Source organism: Xiphias gladius, chromosome 20, assembly GCF_016859285.1.
Source record: "Xiphias gladius isolate SHS-SW01 ecotype Sanya breed wild chromosome 20, ASM1685928v1, whole genome shotgun sequence".
Lineage (NCBI taxonomy): Eukaryota > Metazoa > Chordata > Actinopteri > Istiophoriformes > Xiphiidae > Xiphias > Xiphias gladius.
The window spans coordinates 5,296,169-5,312,048 of NC_053419.1; the positions used below are offsets into that span (position 1 = coordinate 5,296,169).

General features: G+C 39.1%; 2 protein-coding genes across 3 annotated transcripts in view; one reads left to right on the top strand and one right to left on the bottom strand.

The window, feature by feature from the left end:
- spag8 (sperm associated antigen 8) lies at positions 1 to 7,310 on the top strand. 2 transcript variants are annotated; one of them, XM_040157848.1, is made up of 6 exons: positions 1 to 126; positions 1,750 to 1,909; positions 2,188 to 2,233; positions 2,956 to 3,070; positions 4,630 to 4,692; positions 5,085 to 7,310. In XM_040157848.1, the coding sequence occupies exons 1-6, from the start codon at positions 76 to 78 to the stop codon at positions 5,190 to 5,192; spliced, it is 543 nt and encodes a 180-aa protein (XP_040013782.1). In that variant the 5' UTR covers positions 1 to 75; the 3' UTR covers positions 5,193 to 7,310. The 2 variants fall into 2 exon arrangements, with proteins under 2 accessions (XP_040013782.1, XP_040013781.1); XM_040157847.1 differs by lacking the exon at positions 1 to 126 and adding an exon at positions 571 to 697.
- Positions 7,311 to 7,386: 76 nt separating this feature from the next.
- The window catches only part of LOC120806656 (atrial natriuretic peptide receptor 2), a 63,600-nt gene continuing 55,106 nt past the window's right edge, over positions 7,387 to 15,880 (bottom strand). Inside the window, exons 18-22 of the mRNA XM_040158018.1 lie at positions 14,610 to 14,678; positions 14,290 to 14,464; positions 11,553 to 11,651; positions 10,102 to 10,193; positions 7,387 to 9,264 (exon numbers count right to left, since the gene is read on the bottom strand). Of these exons, the coding sequence (XP_040013952.1) occupies positions 9,202 to 9,264; positions 10,102 to 10,193; positions 11,553 to 11,651; positions 14,290 to 14,464; positions 14,610 to 14,678 (498 nt within the window). The 3' untranslated portion in view covers positions 7,387 to 9,201. The remainder of the gene's footprint in view (positions 9,265 to 10,101; positions 10,194 to 11,552; positions 11,652 to 14,289; positions 14,465 to 14,609; positions 14,679 to 15,880) is intronic.

Consider the following 15,880-nt stretch of genomic DNA (forward strand, 5'->3'; position numbering starts at 1 on the left):
GGTGAGAGACTTCGTCAGTTAATCCGGAGCGCGGAGGATTTGGAATTTCAGCCACATCCTTATCTCGCTGCTGCGATGACCGGGCAGAAAGCTGGAAAATGTCTACTGGATAACTGGGCAGAGGAGGTGAGCGTAGCTAGTGCGAGGACAGCCTCGCGGAAATCCGCTGGCAGTCAGACCTCACTCAAGACTGGGTGTCAAGGCGTGGGCTAAAGCTGAACAGCGAATAAATAAAAAAGAAATATGCCGTTAATGTATAACTTCGTCTGGAGCAAATGTATTAGTGAGAGCGGGCGGCTGACACCACCCCATCGTACACTTTTTCAACTGTAGAGAGTTGAACAGCCATTTGCTAACCTCATCATCAGTAGTATCGGTTGCTGGGCTGTGTTCTCTGAGCACATTTGAAAGTTAGGAGGTTGAGACCCTTTCTTCCACAGCAGACATTTCGGCAGGTCACCGCAGGACAAGCACTGGTGTGCGATAACTGATAACATTAGAAACGACCGCCTTCCATTTCGGCGAGCTAGTTCCAGGGTCTTGGCTCACCGGCATGACTTACTGGGCCGCGCAATGGCACAGAGCCATCGCTAACAGGGTTTTTCCTTTTTCACCTGTGCCCGTTCCTGCTATGACACGTCAACATGTGGACCGTTTTCACACTGGAGGTGTTCTTGTCATGGTACGCAAAGCACAGGTGAGCAGGTGTGCCAGTAAAGCGTGTCAGTGCGCCAGCATGCAGTGCACTGGCGCCTGGAGTTCACTCATGACTGATGTTACCAGTTACGCCTGTGGTTGACAAGTCAAGTAGTGCGTGAAAGGTCAAATGCTGGAGCCAAAGTTATACTTTTTTGTCTTTTGTTCTGTCACAGGCTTTAGTTTGGCAGCTGTTTCCAAAATTCCTGATCCAGTATTTAATCTCGATCCAACAGTATTTAACCACTTTTCGGTGCCATTATCACACTTTTTTTTGCATGTGCATGTGTGTTCATCCTCAGATGAGACCAAAAGCTTATATAATGCTCATATTTTAAAATGCTGTTAATGTGCCACCCTGAGGACAGATCCTGAGGGTTGAGACACAGTTTGGCAGTTAGTTTGTAGTTTGTTTTAGTTATCTTTCATTCAGTGACTGTGTGCCTACTTTAATTTTCCCTTTTTTTTGGTATATGTCATAATGGCTGTAAGACATCTTTGCCTACTGCGTTACCTTGAAAACTCGGTTATAAAAGAGTGAGTGCCAGGCTACTAAAGATGACACATGCTCATTAAAGCTATTCAACCTAGTGTCTCATTAGGTGCCTATACACAGAATGCCAGAAACACATATATCCTGAATATGCAGAAAAGAGTACAGAAAAAAAATGTCTGTCACAAGTTCCAAGAACCCATGGTGACCTCTTTTATTTTTTTTTTTTTAGAAATCATAATCCAATTATACTGAGTTTATTATCATATATCAACATTTTCTTTTGGCTGACTAATTGATTAATTGACTAATCATCTCAGCGCTAATCTTAAATAAAGAACACAGATTCATAAGAATTTGGGATATGTATTGAAAAGACTAAACCCAAATAACAAAAAATTATAAATACCTTGAAATACAAACAAAGCAAGACACAGTATCTTTAATTGAAGCCCACGCTCAAACACGGTAGGCCTAACAAAGATGGTATTATTCGCATTGCTTTACATTGTAACATGTTTGTATCTCCTCATGTAAACCCTGCATGTGCATTTATCCAGAGGGCTGTTGCAGCTCTTGACAATGAGGAGACAAAGACGCAAATCCAGAGGCATGGGCACAGAGGGATTCTCACGATGGATCATGAGTCTAAAATGGAGACTGTCACCACACTGAAAGCAGCCTACGTTCCTCCAAAGAGTCCAGGGGTTAGGCTGCAGGGTATGTGTCTTTGTCAATCACCGGCCATGGAAAGAAACTATTTCATTTCACGCAATTTGAACTCATGTAGAGACTAGAAATGGATTTCACAAGAGTTGAAAAGATTTTATTCAGGCGGAGGTGTCTAATAAAGTACCAGATTTACAGCATTCACATAGAAACCGATGGCTGCTGTGACCTTTTTTTATTTGTTTTTTTTATTTTACCTTTCAATTAAATTCTTTTTTAGATGATTTGCTATGCATGTTCATCTCTTCTTTTATATTTCCATGGTTCAGGCATCAGAGGCGAGCTTTTTGAAAAACATATCACCCAGATGATAAGGTAAATCAACTTTAAAACAAGTCTTTTTGATGCTAAAATAAATTACTGTTGGAAGTTGATTGTTTATGGAAATGGAGAATACTGCCTTACCATGTCTTGAGCGGAACATTTTGGAGCAAAGTGATGTAATATTTACACGTCTGGGTTTGTTTTACCATTCAATCACAGCTGTAATACCATTTAAATCAGATTTTATGATGTTATTTTAAGTGGAGGCCAGTCTTCCTAAGGGGGTTTATAGAATCTATCCCCACAGATGTGGTTATTAACATCCCGCACTAGTTAAATGCTCATAAAGACTACAAATCATCCTGCCTTCGATGAAATCTGTTCGTCCAGTAGTAGACAGTGTCTCATCACTCAGTCTTAAGCCATACACTAAATTTCCTGGACTTCAAAGTACACACCGATGCTGCTAGAATCATACCGGGTTCCTGTCAAGCAGAGAGCTCAGGGGGTTCTTCTAGGCTGATCGGTTCTTAGGTTAAACACAATGCCACTTTGAATGAATGAATTAACGGAGTCAGCCAGATGAAAGGTTTGTGGAGAGGAAGGGTTTTGTTTTTTCATGGCTTAAAAATCACATCACTCTCTTATGACACACAAACTTGTACTCCAAGGTACTATATGTTTATTTACCTAATCATTCATCATGACACTTACAAAAAACTTAAATGTACTGGACCATGAAGATAGAGATTGTTATCTTCCTGTTTTCACAGGGGCAAGGTTCATGCTGAACTGAACCCGCCACCTCCCAAAACTGACTTGTGCTCCACAACCCAGAGGGATTTCTGTGTTGAGGGATTTGTGCCTCTTACCCCTGAAACAACACAAGTACGTGTATGTATGTGCTGTATACAGCATACTGTGTTCTGTATGTGTGTGACCAAGTACGTTAGTTAATAGTGAGGAGATCAAATCTCCTCTGTTAAATCTAAAAAATATGTTGGTTATGGTTGTAAGTGCCTAAAATGCAGATTCAGTATTGCTCTGTTTCAAATTAGTAGCCTATTATAAACAAGAGAGTTTAGGACAGAATAGAACACTAAAAGACTAAAATCAACTTTATTTGCAGTGGGATCAGGCATTTTTCCCTCCGGCCTTGAATCCATAATATAATATTGCCATCAGGTTCCATATGTCTGTTAGATTCCTTCATGTCAAAAGCAGAATAATGGTGAAACAGGTTGCTGATCGTGTTAAGTTCTGAAATGATTAGTTGTTTTTCCACAGACTGCTCTGATGGTAGATATTTGGATTTGCAGGAAAAGAACGGGAGTAACTAACAACACTGATGATTGCACCATTACATTTAGTTATGTCAGTAACAATACCAGAGGCCTTTTTCCATGAAGCAGGCTCAGCTTAGTCCGGCTCTGTTTGAACTACAAGGCTTCATGAAGCTTGAGATGGGTCACCCTGGATAGCTGGTATAAAGACGGTGGTTATCAGCTGTGTGTCGTTTTTAAGTAAAAATGCTCAAAATTTTTCTGGTTGCAACTTTTTAAATGTGGTGATAATCTTTTTTTTCACTGTGTCGGTTCAGTGTATATTGCATCATTTGGGGTTTTTGGTTGGACTAAAAGTCGTTTGAAGATCTCACTTTGAACACTTGGAACTTCTGACAGGCATGTGTCATGTTTTTCATTTCATAGATAATCATTTAATCAAACAAATCTAGGTCAAAGCCTAGTATGTGGTTGGACCACCCTTTATCTATTTGCTTCCCTCCTATTGTGCTCACATATATAGTATTTTAATAAAGACGAATTCCCAATAAAGCTGTTCTCATTTACATATTTTTCTGTTTCTGTTGTCAGACAATGAAACAAGTATGAAATAGTGACTGAAACGTGGCCCATTAAGACGACATATTAACCAGCAGTCACTTCGAAGCCATTTCCAAGCCTCTGCTCTGAATTGCTAAAATCCTGATATTATAACCACGACGTCATCTGAAAAAATCACCATACCACATAAGTTAAAGACAAAGGCTGTGCTGTGATTTCGATGGAGAGTAGCTAAGGTTTGTCCAGAATTTTGCTAGATTTGTCACTAGGTGCTTTTGTGGAAAAAAGTCAAGAAAAGCTGTGAAAAGTCGGTAAATCTAGTGACAAAGGTGCTAAGTTGGCAACACTGCCTGTGAACGCCTCCCTAATGATGCAATAGAAACTATCTGCGCCAATTCATTTTAAAAGAGCAATGGCAAATAGTGTTACTTCACACTTAGTTACGCAGCATTCAGCTGACCAATGGTGTAACTTTATCACTCACTCACTCACTCAGTCAATCACAGACATTTGCATTTACATGGGAAAAGCGGCAGATTAACTGTTAGACTTTATGTTCTTAATGATCCTTCACTCCATGGTGTGTTCTTGTCACACTTTCAGGTTCATGATTATAAAACTGACCAGGCAGTTACATTTTGGAGTGAAAACTACCAGCGGATACAGGTGTGTCCAATAGTTCCACTGTTGCTGTTGTCATGTATTTTTATTTGGGTTACCACTAAAACCACATTTAATAATTTTTGTTCCTTTTAAGTGATTCATTTATGGAATAAAGTAAATATATGATTTATATCAGAGTAATTTTTATCTCTGTTGCTTTGTGGTCTGTGTGTCCTCATTACCTGAGCAAGTTTGCTGCTTTTTTTTCTTTTCTTTTTTTGTTTTAAAGCTCTTTCCCCACGATTCCCTCTCTGCTCTGTGCAAAATGCCCTTTATTTTTTTGTGTCAGATTCTTCAGTCTTTAGCTCACTTACTGAACACACAGCATGTATAATAAGATTCAGCAAGTGATTGATTATGGTTTAACATTATTCCCGTGTTGTTTTGTGTCACAGGGTGTGACCGCCGTACAGACCCTGAAAGCACCTTTCAGGAAGTCAGCGCTTTTCAGCACACCTATCGGTGAGCGGCTGGATGAAATCGAGCCCCCACCTGACAACTGAGATAGCGTGTCAGAGCATCGCTTTACATCACTTCATTACCAATTAGTAGTAAAGTGGTAATCCAATGTAAAGGTTATTGTTATCCTCAGTGACGGTGAGACCTCTGATGGTTAGCTGCCATTGTCAAAGCTGAAAACAAGCACAATTTTCTGTAGAGGAGTTAACAGTTAAGTCAATGGAAAGGCAACATTCAGCCTGAGATATCTACACCACATAGAGATGTTTATTTAAAATGGGACGGTTTAGTGACAATGTTATTGCCTGGAAAAACACATAAATCAATAGGAGACACAACATTGTTGAGTTACAGCGTTTCACCTGTCAGACTACAATGAGTGACCGCAATCATAAACGTAATAATGTTATGACGGATAAGAAGTTGTGGTTAGAATTTTATAGAAACTGGTAAGATTTACATTTAAGAACTATGAAATTGCATTTCACAAAATACCACAATATGGCCGGTTTTACAACATGACAATAAGGTCTGATAGATAGTGTAGTGTGAAAATTTACACATAGGGGTCCAGGGTATACCTCGCCTCTCAAGTTGAACGTTAGATTTTTCTTTCAGAGTAAGAGCAAATATACTACTTTGTTTTGCTGCACTGTTGCATTGTTTCGTCATGCTGCCTGTGCTTGACCAGAGAGCTTGGTTTGTTTACAGACTCCATTCATCTCTTTCTATCATTTCTCTGTTGCAACCTCCAATTAATGCAATCGAATGGTGAAACAAAGAGCCAAACTTTCCTCCTACACTGGTCAAATATCTCGCTATTTTCCTTGAGCAAAATAACAAGTAAACCTATCAGGGCTCAGAAAATAGCAGAGAGATTGCCTCTCCACCTTTACAAAGACGTGTTCTCACAGGCCCACAGTATGCAGGTGTGAAACACAATACATTGTTGGGAATCGCACAGTGTATGCTACAGATGCACGTGTTCTGTCAATCAGAGGACAATTCCAGGCGCTGCTGATCCTTTCTGAGCTTTCAGCAGGGATTAGTAGGCGGTAGCTATGGCGACAAGTAATTTTAGCTTTATTTATGCAGCTCTTCTCTCCAAACATTTCATTATCTCATGGGATGATACAGGAAAACCAATTTGCCTCTGAAACACAAGGCATTGTACTTAACATTTCAAATGGGATTGAGCAATTTTCATTTTTGTTAACCCTCTTTAATTTCAGTTGTGTCTCTTGGTTGTGTTTATCTGAGTATCGTTTTAGTCTTTTTTTTTTTTTTGGAAAAAACATCAGCCCTAAAACAAGATGTCAAGGGCTTCCAATTTTCTGAAAAATGATCACCCTTTGATCTTTGTAAATACACTTAAAGCTGTCGTGAAATCTGGTATTTCCAGAATCCTCAAGATCCCCCTAACCATCTGGACTAAAAAATAAATAAATTCTGTCCACAGCAAGTTTTCTAATCCAAACAAAGATGGTGAGCAGAATTGACATATGTTCTTGCTCAGTTTGCACTTTGTGAACCAAAATCAAAAGATTATATTATATAGTCTATATTAATGTTGCTTTTCATTATTTGATATTTCTTATACACAATAGTGAATTTGTATTTTTCTTGTGTTTTAAAAAATGAGCAAGGAAATATTACATTTATATCTACCATACGTTAGAATGAGAATCAGAGTTGCCACTTGGCAAAACCAGTTAAAAATATTTTCTATTGTGCAGCAGATGGTTAGAAGAGTCTTTGAGGCTTCTGGAAATACCTTCAAAACATTTTACCAGAGATCTATCTTTCAGAAAAGTGGATACTTAGCTCCATGACTTGAATGCAATGGTGAGACACGAACTGGGTCTTGGTCCTAACAACAGCTGTATAGAGTCGAGTTAAGTAGAGTTACAGAGTGTAATCACACAACTGATGAATACAAAAAAATACAGCCGTGAATAAATCCGCAACAATACATACACAAAATACACACATGGCCTAGAGGTCTAATAGAAAACCTCGTATTTTGGGCGTCCTAGTGGCCTAAGGTCTGCTGATCATGAAATCGAAAAGTCCCCAGTTTGTTCCATGTCATTCCCTCAGTCTGTCTCCCCTCATTTACTGTAACACCTCTATTGTCTACAATCTAATGAAGATGAAAGTACCTCAAATAAAACAAACAAACCCCTCGTTTTCATCTGTTCATTTATTTGTTTTTAATCTTGCACTGACTCAAGAGTCATGAAATCATCATACAGTTTAAGATATTTTAGTGATTTCAAGTGATTTTGAGAATTATTTCCTCCGCCGAGGAGATCGTGAAATCACCCACACAAACAGTACTGAACCGATTTGCACCGAACTTGGTGGAGGGATGGGGCATGGGCCAGGGAAGAACCTGTTAAAGTTTGGGGGCAGATCCGGATCATTTGCTATGAATTTCAGTGTTTTTCTCTGTAGTCTGGTGTATTTTGTTTGACTCTGGCCTTGGCGGAGGTCTGCTCTCTACTGAGTGCCCTTCTACTTTGGCTTATGCACTTTTTTTTGCAGTCAGTACAGCTGGAGGCTTTGTACTTCAAGGTCTGGGCTGTATGAAAAGACAGAAAATAACACATGACACGATGACAGACAGCCTGGTCATTTGAGAGAAGCCAGCAGGTCAGCGTTTGGTTCAGCAGAGACCTTCACTCTGTTGGCTGTTGCTCTAAAGGGCGCCGGCTGCGCGTCACTGTGAGAAAGTTGGAGGTAATTACAGCCGTGCAGGAGGGGAAGATGTTCTCCCGCAGAGATGAAAACGCACACAGGCACACACATAACCATGCACAGTACCCATGCCCCCATTCCACACACTGATAATGAGCGTCTAATGAGCAGTGATGTCATTACAACAACCACACAGCTGCCTGCTACTGACTTCCTTTTCTCCACTTCTTCCCTTATCTGTGCACAACTGCTCGCAGTTAATTAGGCTGCAGATACTTGATGCTCTGTTTTTCTAAGGCACACTTGTTATAAATAAAAACAATACTGATGATATAATAGTCCTGGCAGTATCGTAAAATGGGAAGCGACAAGGCTATACATTGGATAAACCTGAACTAATTGTCACGACTCGTATATAATGGAAGATAATAATAGAAGATAGTCCTCAAGGTGCGGTTTGATTTCGACAGACGTTCCCAAAAGTTTACACTTGACTGCAGTAGACTGCCCCTCTGCTAAACTGGCTGCCACCCTTCTGCATTAGCTCCGTGAGCGTTTCTGCCTTTTAAATGAGCCATTCTATGTGGACATCCAGTATTTCGGGGGGCTCTTTCTGGGTTAAACTTGGATTTTGGGTGAGTTTTGTCAAGAGGATACGGCCCAGGTAGACAGAGAGCTAGCAGGAACAGTGTGATGGCGAATTCAAAGTTACTGCATAAATCCTACAAACAATTCTCTACCTTTCTCATGTTACATCCTTTGTGGAAGCAAATATCAATAAGTAACCACACACCAACAACAAAAGCAAAGGTATAAAAATACTGCCTGCTCCATACATGGAAAAAAGAGTATTTTACTCAGTTTATTGAACAAAATATCTTACAGTATCTTGGATATACATATATACATATTATTTTGTACTGTGTAACATGGTTGATGAACCCCTGCAGTGACATTGATTGTAACGCTATGCCTCCAAACTTCAATGTTTCAAGGAAATATTAATACATCATTGACTTCCAAACACATTATACAAATCTTAATATAGAAAGCACAAAAAATAAGAATTTATCAGTGAAAAGTACTCACTCTGAGGACAGAAAGGTTCTTCATACAAAAACAGCTTTACTTTTTTTTTCTTTTTCTTTTTTTTTCTTTTTTTGCAGTTACAGTATGCAGGTAATAAATATACCTGGAATTCCATCTGTTTTTGTCATATGGTGATGTTCACTGTTCCTCTGCACGGAAATCACCAATAGGGACTTATTCTAGAACAAATAAAGAAGTGGCTCGGCCACCAGAGCTTCTGCCGTCGTCTCCACATGCTGCCGCTGCACATTATCGGCAGGCCTCTCAGATAACATACACATCATTCTTCTCCCCAAGAAGCCAGTACGTTCTCATTTTGCCTTTGCCCTGGAAAAAACACAGAAATCAATAGGTTCATCAATGGAGATGAAGCAGGGCGTGGGGGTGATATCCTCTGCTAGGTTGCCCTTGTTTAAGGGTGACCCTGATGGGAACCGCAGCTCAGCTTACACCACCAGTCTCCACAAATGAAGCGTTGTACATAAGCAGTGCAAAATTAACCATATCATTACCATCAAAATGTTTATAGTTTATCGCTGTTGTCAAGTGAAAACCTTGTATCTCTGAAAGGTCAAACTTTGTATCAATTGAATGCTGAAACAATTGGTCCTGTAAGTGTTTAGATACCACGTAGGTATGAACTTTAAAGACTATCAAAATTGGCCTTTAAGAACCCATGTAATGTCTGTTATTGTATAACATAAACGTATACATAAACAATACTGAGTCATAACCTCTGTGTCCACAGTGGTAGCTACAGCTATATAGACTGAACTATTAATCGTTTAATCAAAGTAATATTCCTCAGCCTAATGCATAATGAAAATAATCATTAGTTTTTATTTGATCTAGTTCCACTACGAATCAACTGGTTTAAGGAATGTTTTTAAGTCAAGTATAATTCTCTTAGCTGCAGTGACCTTCCCTATTCTAAAATTTCTGAAACGAGTTAAACTGCACCAGCAACAAATGTTATTATTTCACCCTGCTGCAGAATTTTCTGTCATGAAAGCTGAATCTGAGGCTAAATGACTTGTTCATACCGATGTTTTTCGCAGTGCGAGCATGCTTTATTCACAAATCAGAAAAGCAAGTGAGACAGCCTTGGTTAGCACGATGAGTTTTCGGTTTTTTTTTCTGAAAAAGCAAAGTAACAGTTCCTACCTTCATTTCCACATCTCCTCGTAACTGGAGATCAAAGTAGCCAAACTCATCCAGGACTTCTTTGGTGGCAGAGGATACGTGGATTTTCAAGGCTGCAAAATGCATCAAGAGCACAACAGACAAGAGAGAGCATTTTTGCGCTGTGAATGACACATGACAACTCTTGACAATATTTGAATTACCACTACAGCGCTTTCATCTCAGGCCGTAGGACATACAGTAGACGAGGAAACTGAGGAGTGAGACGAGCCTATGTGTTCGCTCCTTTCAGGCACCAGCAGCTGAAATGCTAATGGCGATGAAAATCTGTATTGTCCAATTAATGCGCATAGTGCAGAGATATGAGATGTGATTCCTGCCTGTGAAGCCTCAGCCTGCACAGTCTATCGCTGGCTAAGGGCCCTTGGCTGGAAGTGCTATCAATTATTTATGGATGGATGTGCAATACAGGAAGAGACTCAGAAGTTAATCAATACATCTGATGATCCACTTGCAAAATATCCAACCACAGTTTCATAACACTAGTTCCTGTCACTGCCAGTTAGGAACAGAAATATAAGTGTAGAAAGTATTAGTCTCAGCAGGTCAATACGTCTTATATTCAGCTTAGAAATCCTATTTTTACTGAACAATGTTCCAGTCAACCACAGCAGCAGATGCTTGTTTATTTCAGCAAAAGTAGAATAAAAATGATGCTCATGTGCTTATTTATTGTTTATTGGGATCCCCATTAGTTGCTACCTTGGCAACGACTACTCTTCTCCCTTTGGTCCATATTAACAAAATACAGATTAACAAATTTTTACACTTACACCACATACAGTAAGTAATACAGTTATAATCTGTCATTCTGTCAACAAAACTCGATGATTATTACACTAAACACAATAAACACAGCGGAACTAAACATATGAGCAGTAAAACAGGTGCTTTTTGTTTTATAGGCTGATATATTGTTTTCCTTCCTATGTCTTGTGCCAAAGAGCTTCGTTGTTGTCCAGAAAGTATTAAAAACAAATCAATGAGTCACCATTGCACTGGGTGACTCAATCGGGAAATAGATAGTTCCAAACAATTTCAATGTTTGTACTCTTTGAGTACTGTTTGCTAAAAACCGCAGTGCGCTGCCGTTTAAGGAAATTACTGATCTTATTTTTTTTCAAAAATGAAACCATATACTTGTGAAATGTTTTTATAGCTTTACATCCTTAGGAGGAACCAATGGACTTTGGGCTTTGAGAGCCACGGACACCGATGGGTAGGGAAGTCAGAAAGAGCGAGGTTGTTGCAAGCTCTAAATTAGTCAATGTTTTTTTTTGTGGAGCCAAAAAACAAAGACTTGAGGGCTTTACAATTTGTGGAACATACGACAACCTCTATCCTTAGACCATTCATTACATGAGGAAGAACTTACAAACTATAGAATAAAAACAAGTGATGGTGACACTCACCCTCTCCGTTGGACTCCATTCGAGATGCTGTGTTGACAGTGTCTCCAAACAAACAGTATCTGGGCATTTTCAACCCGACCACGCCGGCACAGACTGGACCTATAAAACACAAGCTAAATATAGTCACATTTTACAGTGCAAAAAACGGTAATATCTGTTGTCATATAAACATGACAACCTCACTGACAATGTTTTTAAATAACATGACAGATTCGTAAGTGAATTGAAACTGTCCTCAGAATGCTTTAAATTACTCTTTCAATGCTAAGTACCAGCCCACGCATGCTGCTCCATCTCTGCTGCGTGTCAAGCGTCTGAATAAGACTAAACAGTTCTGCCATGAGCTGATGCAGTCTAAATACAGTGTCGGTGCCTCTCGTAAATTACATCAGACTTCAAGTTGCAGACAGGTCAAAGTAAAACACCTTGAGTGGTTATGTCCACTTGGTATGTTGGTATCCAGAGATGGGATGTTACAAGTAACAACTGCCCTTCACTTGATGTACACTCAGTTATTAGATATACACTTCAAAATTTTTACGACACCTCCATTATTCCAGTTCTTACTGAAATTTACATAGTGTAATCTCTCAGTGTACTCTGAAATTAAAGCACTGAACAACTAAATAATAATGATTTTTCTTTTTTAAAATCAGTAATCATGGAATTAAATCCTAAATTTCATCTAAATTTTTGATTCATTCTGCAGCCAAACACTCCTGACTCAAGGCTTCTTTTACTTAAATTGCTGCATGACACCAGTTTCTTAATCCCTGAAAAAGACCTGTTTTCTATGAAATGGACACGATTTTTCAGCTTTTGAGGACCTAAACTTTTTCTTTTTTTTTTTTTTACCTTGGAAAGTTAAACGCTTACCTTTGTACCATTTAAGGTTATTGGGGGTCTTCTAAAACTTTTGAGTAGTGTACTTAGCTAAAACTAATGCAGGCTAATAGAACAATCCTGTATTAAATCCTACCTTCATGAAGCTTATAAAGTTTAGTTTTTGTTTTTTACATTGGTGTTAATGGTCATTTTGGAGGCTGTAGTTTATGGTGTTGTTAAATTGTACTGTATTATACCGGTATTATATTTCTAATATTTTGTCTACCCACATTAATATAATCTCAGTCTACACTATATATAATACATATATACTACAGCCTAGTAAGTGGACCTTGGGTTATGATTAATTTGTCAAAATCTTGATTTTTTTCATTCCATTAATAGCATATTAATGGAAAATACTTATACTTATATGTCTTTAATAAGACAGTTTTTAACTGTGATTCATTAATCCTAACAAGAAGGGCCTTTACTCAAGTACATTCATCATGGGGTTGAGATTCTGGGGATTTCACAACAAGGTGCTCGTACGCAGACACTAGGACATAATCCAGTGCTTCTGGATCCACACTGAAATCACATACTGTATATATACATCTCTGACATACCATCTGTTTATTATTAAATAAATTCAAATCCAGAAACAGTTGTCATGGATCATGCATCACTCACCAGTTATTAAAAACATAACATTTCTATAATTGAAGATGGGGTTTTGGTGTGGATGTTTAGACGGACAGACAAGGCTGAATAATTTTATTGGATGGAAAGCAGCTAAAATAATTTAGTCTACATTTAGTTATTTAAAGCACTCTATTAATCAAGATTTAACACATACTGTAATTACAATTTATTTTAGATAGAGGCGATAGAGATCTGTGTTTTAGTAAGTCCAAGTTTGTTATGGGAAACTATTGCTCATAATGGCTGAAGTTTATTTTTAAATATTACAGTCGATCAGATCAAGGCCCTAGTAAAAGGGAAATAGAGCGGTCATGCAGGGAAAATCCTGATGCTGGTTTGATCTGTGTTTCCATAGAAAACATGATTAGACAGCTAACAACAGTATTTCCTGCTAATGGGAGGTGAAACTGGACAAGTTCTCATAATTACCATATCAAGCAGCCTGATTCAGACCCCTGAATCAATGCCCGCATCTTTGATTTGTTTACACTTTAAAAAGGTCTGGTGTTGGGCTCACCACCACCGTTTTCCCATGAGGAGCTAATCAGTTGTTGATGGACAAAAGGCAGAATTAAGAACACTTCTCCAGAGTGCGACCATTTTTGTTGCACATGCGTCCAAAAATCTATCTGGTGAGACTAAATGTCTTCTTTTGTCACACCAGTGCACCTGACATTTAGAAGGGCTGTCTCTGTGTGTGTATCTGTGTAGCATCCTTTTTTTTCCCCTGCTTATGATATAAAATTTTGGGTGCAACTAGTTATGTGCTGGTGCACCTAAATGAAAAAAAGTTATTCTGGAGCCCTGAGGAATGGCATGGTCATCTCCCTGTGCCAGAGCGAGAAAAAATAGCTACATTGATGAGAAACAGCAACAGGAAAATGGCCACAAAAATGGTGTGGAGGAGACTGACGCAGCTGTACAGTGGGTTGTAAGTTGACTTGCTGTACCTACTGTTCTCTTCCAAACAGAAATTGACTAGTAACTTTATCCGGCTACTACTGAAGCACACTCAGCAGAAAATGCCCTGCAACTAAAAGAAAATAAAGGATGACGTTGACCAATCTGTGCTTCGGTCGAGGACACCTCAGCAGCACGGACACTAGACATCCTTAGCGATCAAATCTGGGCTCTTGTGGTAGCAGGTCTTGGTCACCTTGGCGCAGTTCGTACACAGTTCCGGGTCAGGCTGAGAGTTCACACTCACCTGTGTGTATACCTATCCTGAGTCTCAGCTGGTCGTTGGGTCTGTGACGGATCTTGAACGTTTTGACCTGCTCTAACAAAGCCAGCGACATCCCGGCAATCTCCCTGGCATGGAGTTTCCCGTTCCGCACCGGCAGCCCTGACACCACCATGTAGGCGTCACCGATGGTCTCCACCTGTGGGACAAATCAGCAGAGATTAAAGCATCAGGAAGTAGAAAATAAAACATAATTGTTTTCATTTTGCTGCTGTATTCCCAAGCATTTCTGTAGTCCTGTCATTATTCAACAAGATGAAGAAACATTGATCCTTTTCACTTACCTTATATACATCAAAATTATCGATGATGGCATCAAAACATGTGTACAGATCATTGAGCAACGTGACAACCTGTAGAGAGACAGAAGAGTTTTGAGTAAATGACTTCAGTAAAACAACAGTACTGCAATAAGGAGGCAAGTACTCCAACTTTTTGAACATAGTCTGTATGTCAGCATTTTACAGAAATGTAAAGGCAAGCTGGCTGTAAATCCAGCTTTAGACACCGTGTTTTCGTTTGTTAAAAGCCTGACAGATTGGAAGGCCAGTGTGTCTGCGAAACCTCACAGCCTCTCACATTATTTCTGTCTGTCGTTGGACGTTCGCCCACTGAGGCTTAGTGACAAACACATTTACAAGCTCAGAAATGAAATCGACAGATGGAATATTACAAACACAATCTGTATTAAATTGTGTTGGGCATTATAGTTGTAATGTATTAGTAATGTCAGAGGTTGGCTATTTATCTTAGAGCAATTACTTATTTAGTCTTCATCTTTAATGTTAATTTCTTGTTAATTGTGTCTGAGCCTCAAATAAAACCCAGCTGCTTCTTCGTCCAGCTAGGACATTTTGTGCTGTACTTTGAGAGTGAGCAATGCCAAGTGAATGTGAATATTTGAACAGCGACAGACCAGCATCAGAACTGTGAGAAACTTAAGGTCATTCTGTCCATACTGAACTCGCAAAGGCACAATTTAATTGTGGACAAAAAAACTGCCCTGTCACCAAAGTCAGAACCGAGGACTGGAAGCTGTTCCCAAATCTCACTCTGACATTGATTTCCAGACTTTTTAAAACAGGCACTATCAACTAGACAAGAACACGATCAGTTGTCAATGGCTTCAGATGCTGTTAATGGTCTGTTTACCTCACTAAAACAGCATTAGAACAGGCCTATATTTTCTACTGTGATAAAATAGGAAACATAAAAATTCTTGTTTTCATCAAAAAAGTAAAAGCCCTTGGGAACATCCAGTATACGAACACAGACGTTATTTATAGGCAGAAGTGATTGGAGACTGGGCCTTTAAAGGTACGTTGTGCAGTACAATTCACATTCAGTGTTACTCACCAAAACACAATCTATGTTTCCTTAAGGAAACGTGTTGAATGCATTTCCTTCCTCACAGATCATTTGCAAAGCTTATTTACTGAACATTTTTAAATCTCCATTATTTAGATCCATGTTAAATTGGCTAGCAGTCGTCTTCATTGTGCCCAACAAAGTCTGTGTCCAAAACAGTTTCTTTTTCCTGCCTTTTGCTGGTGAC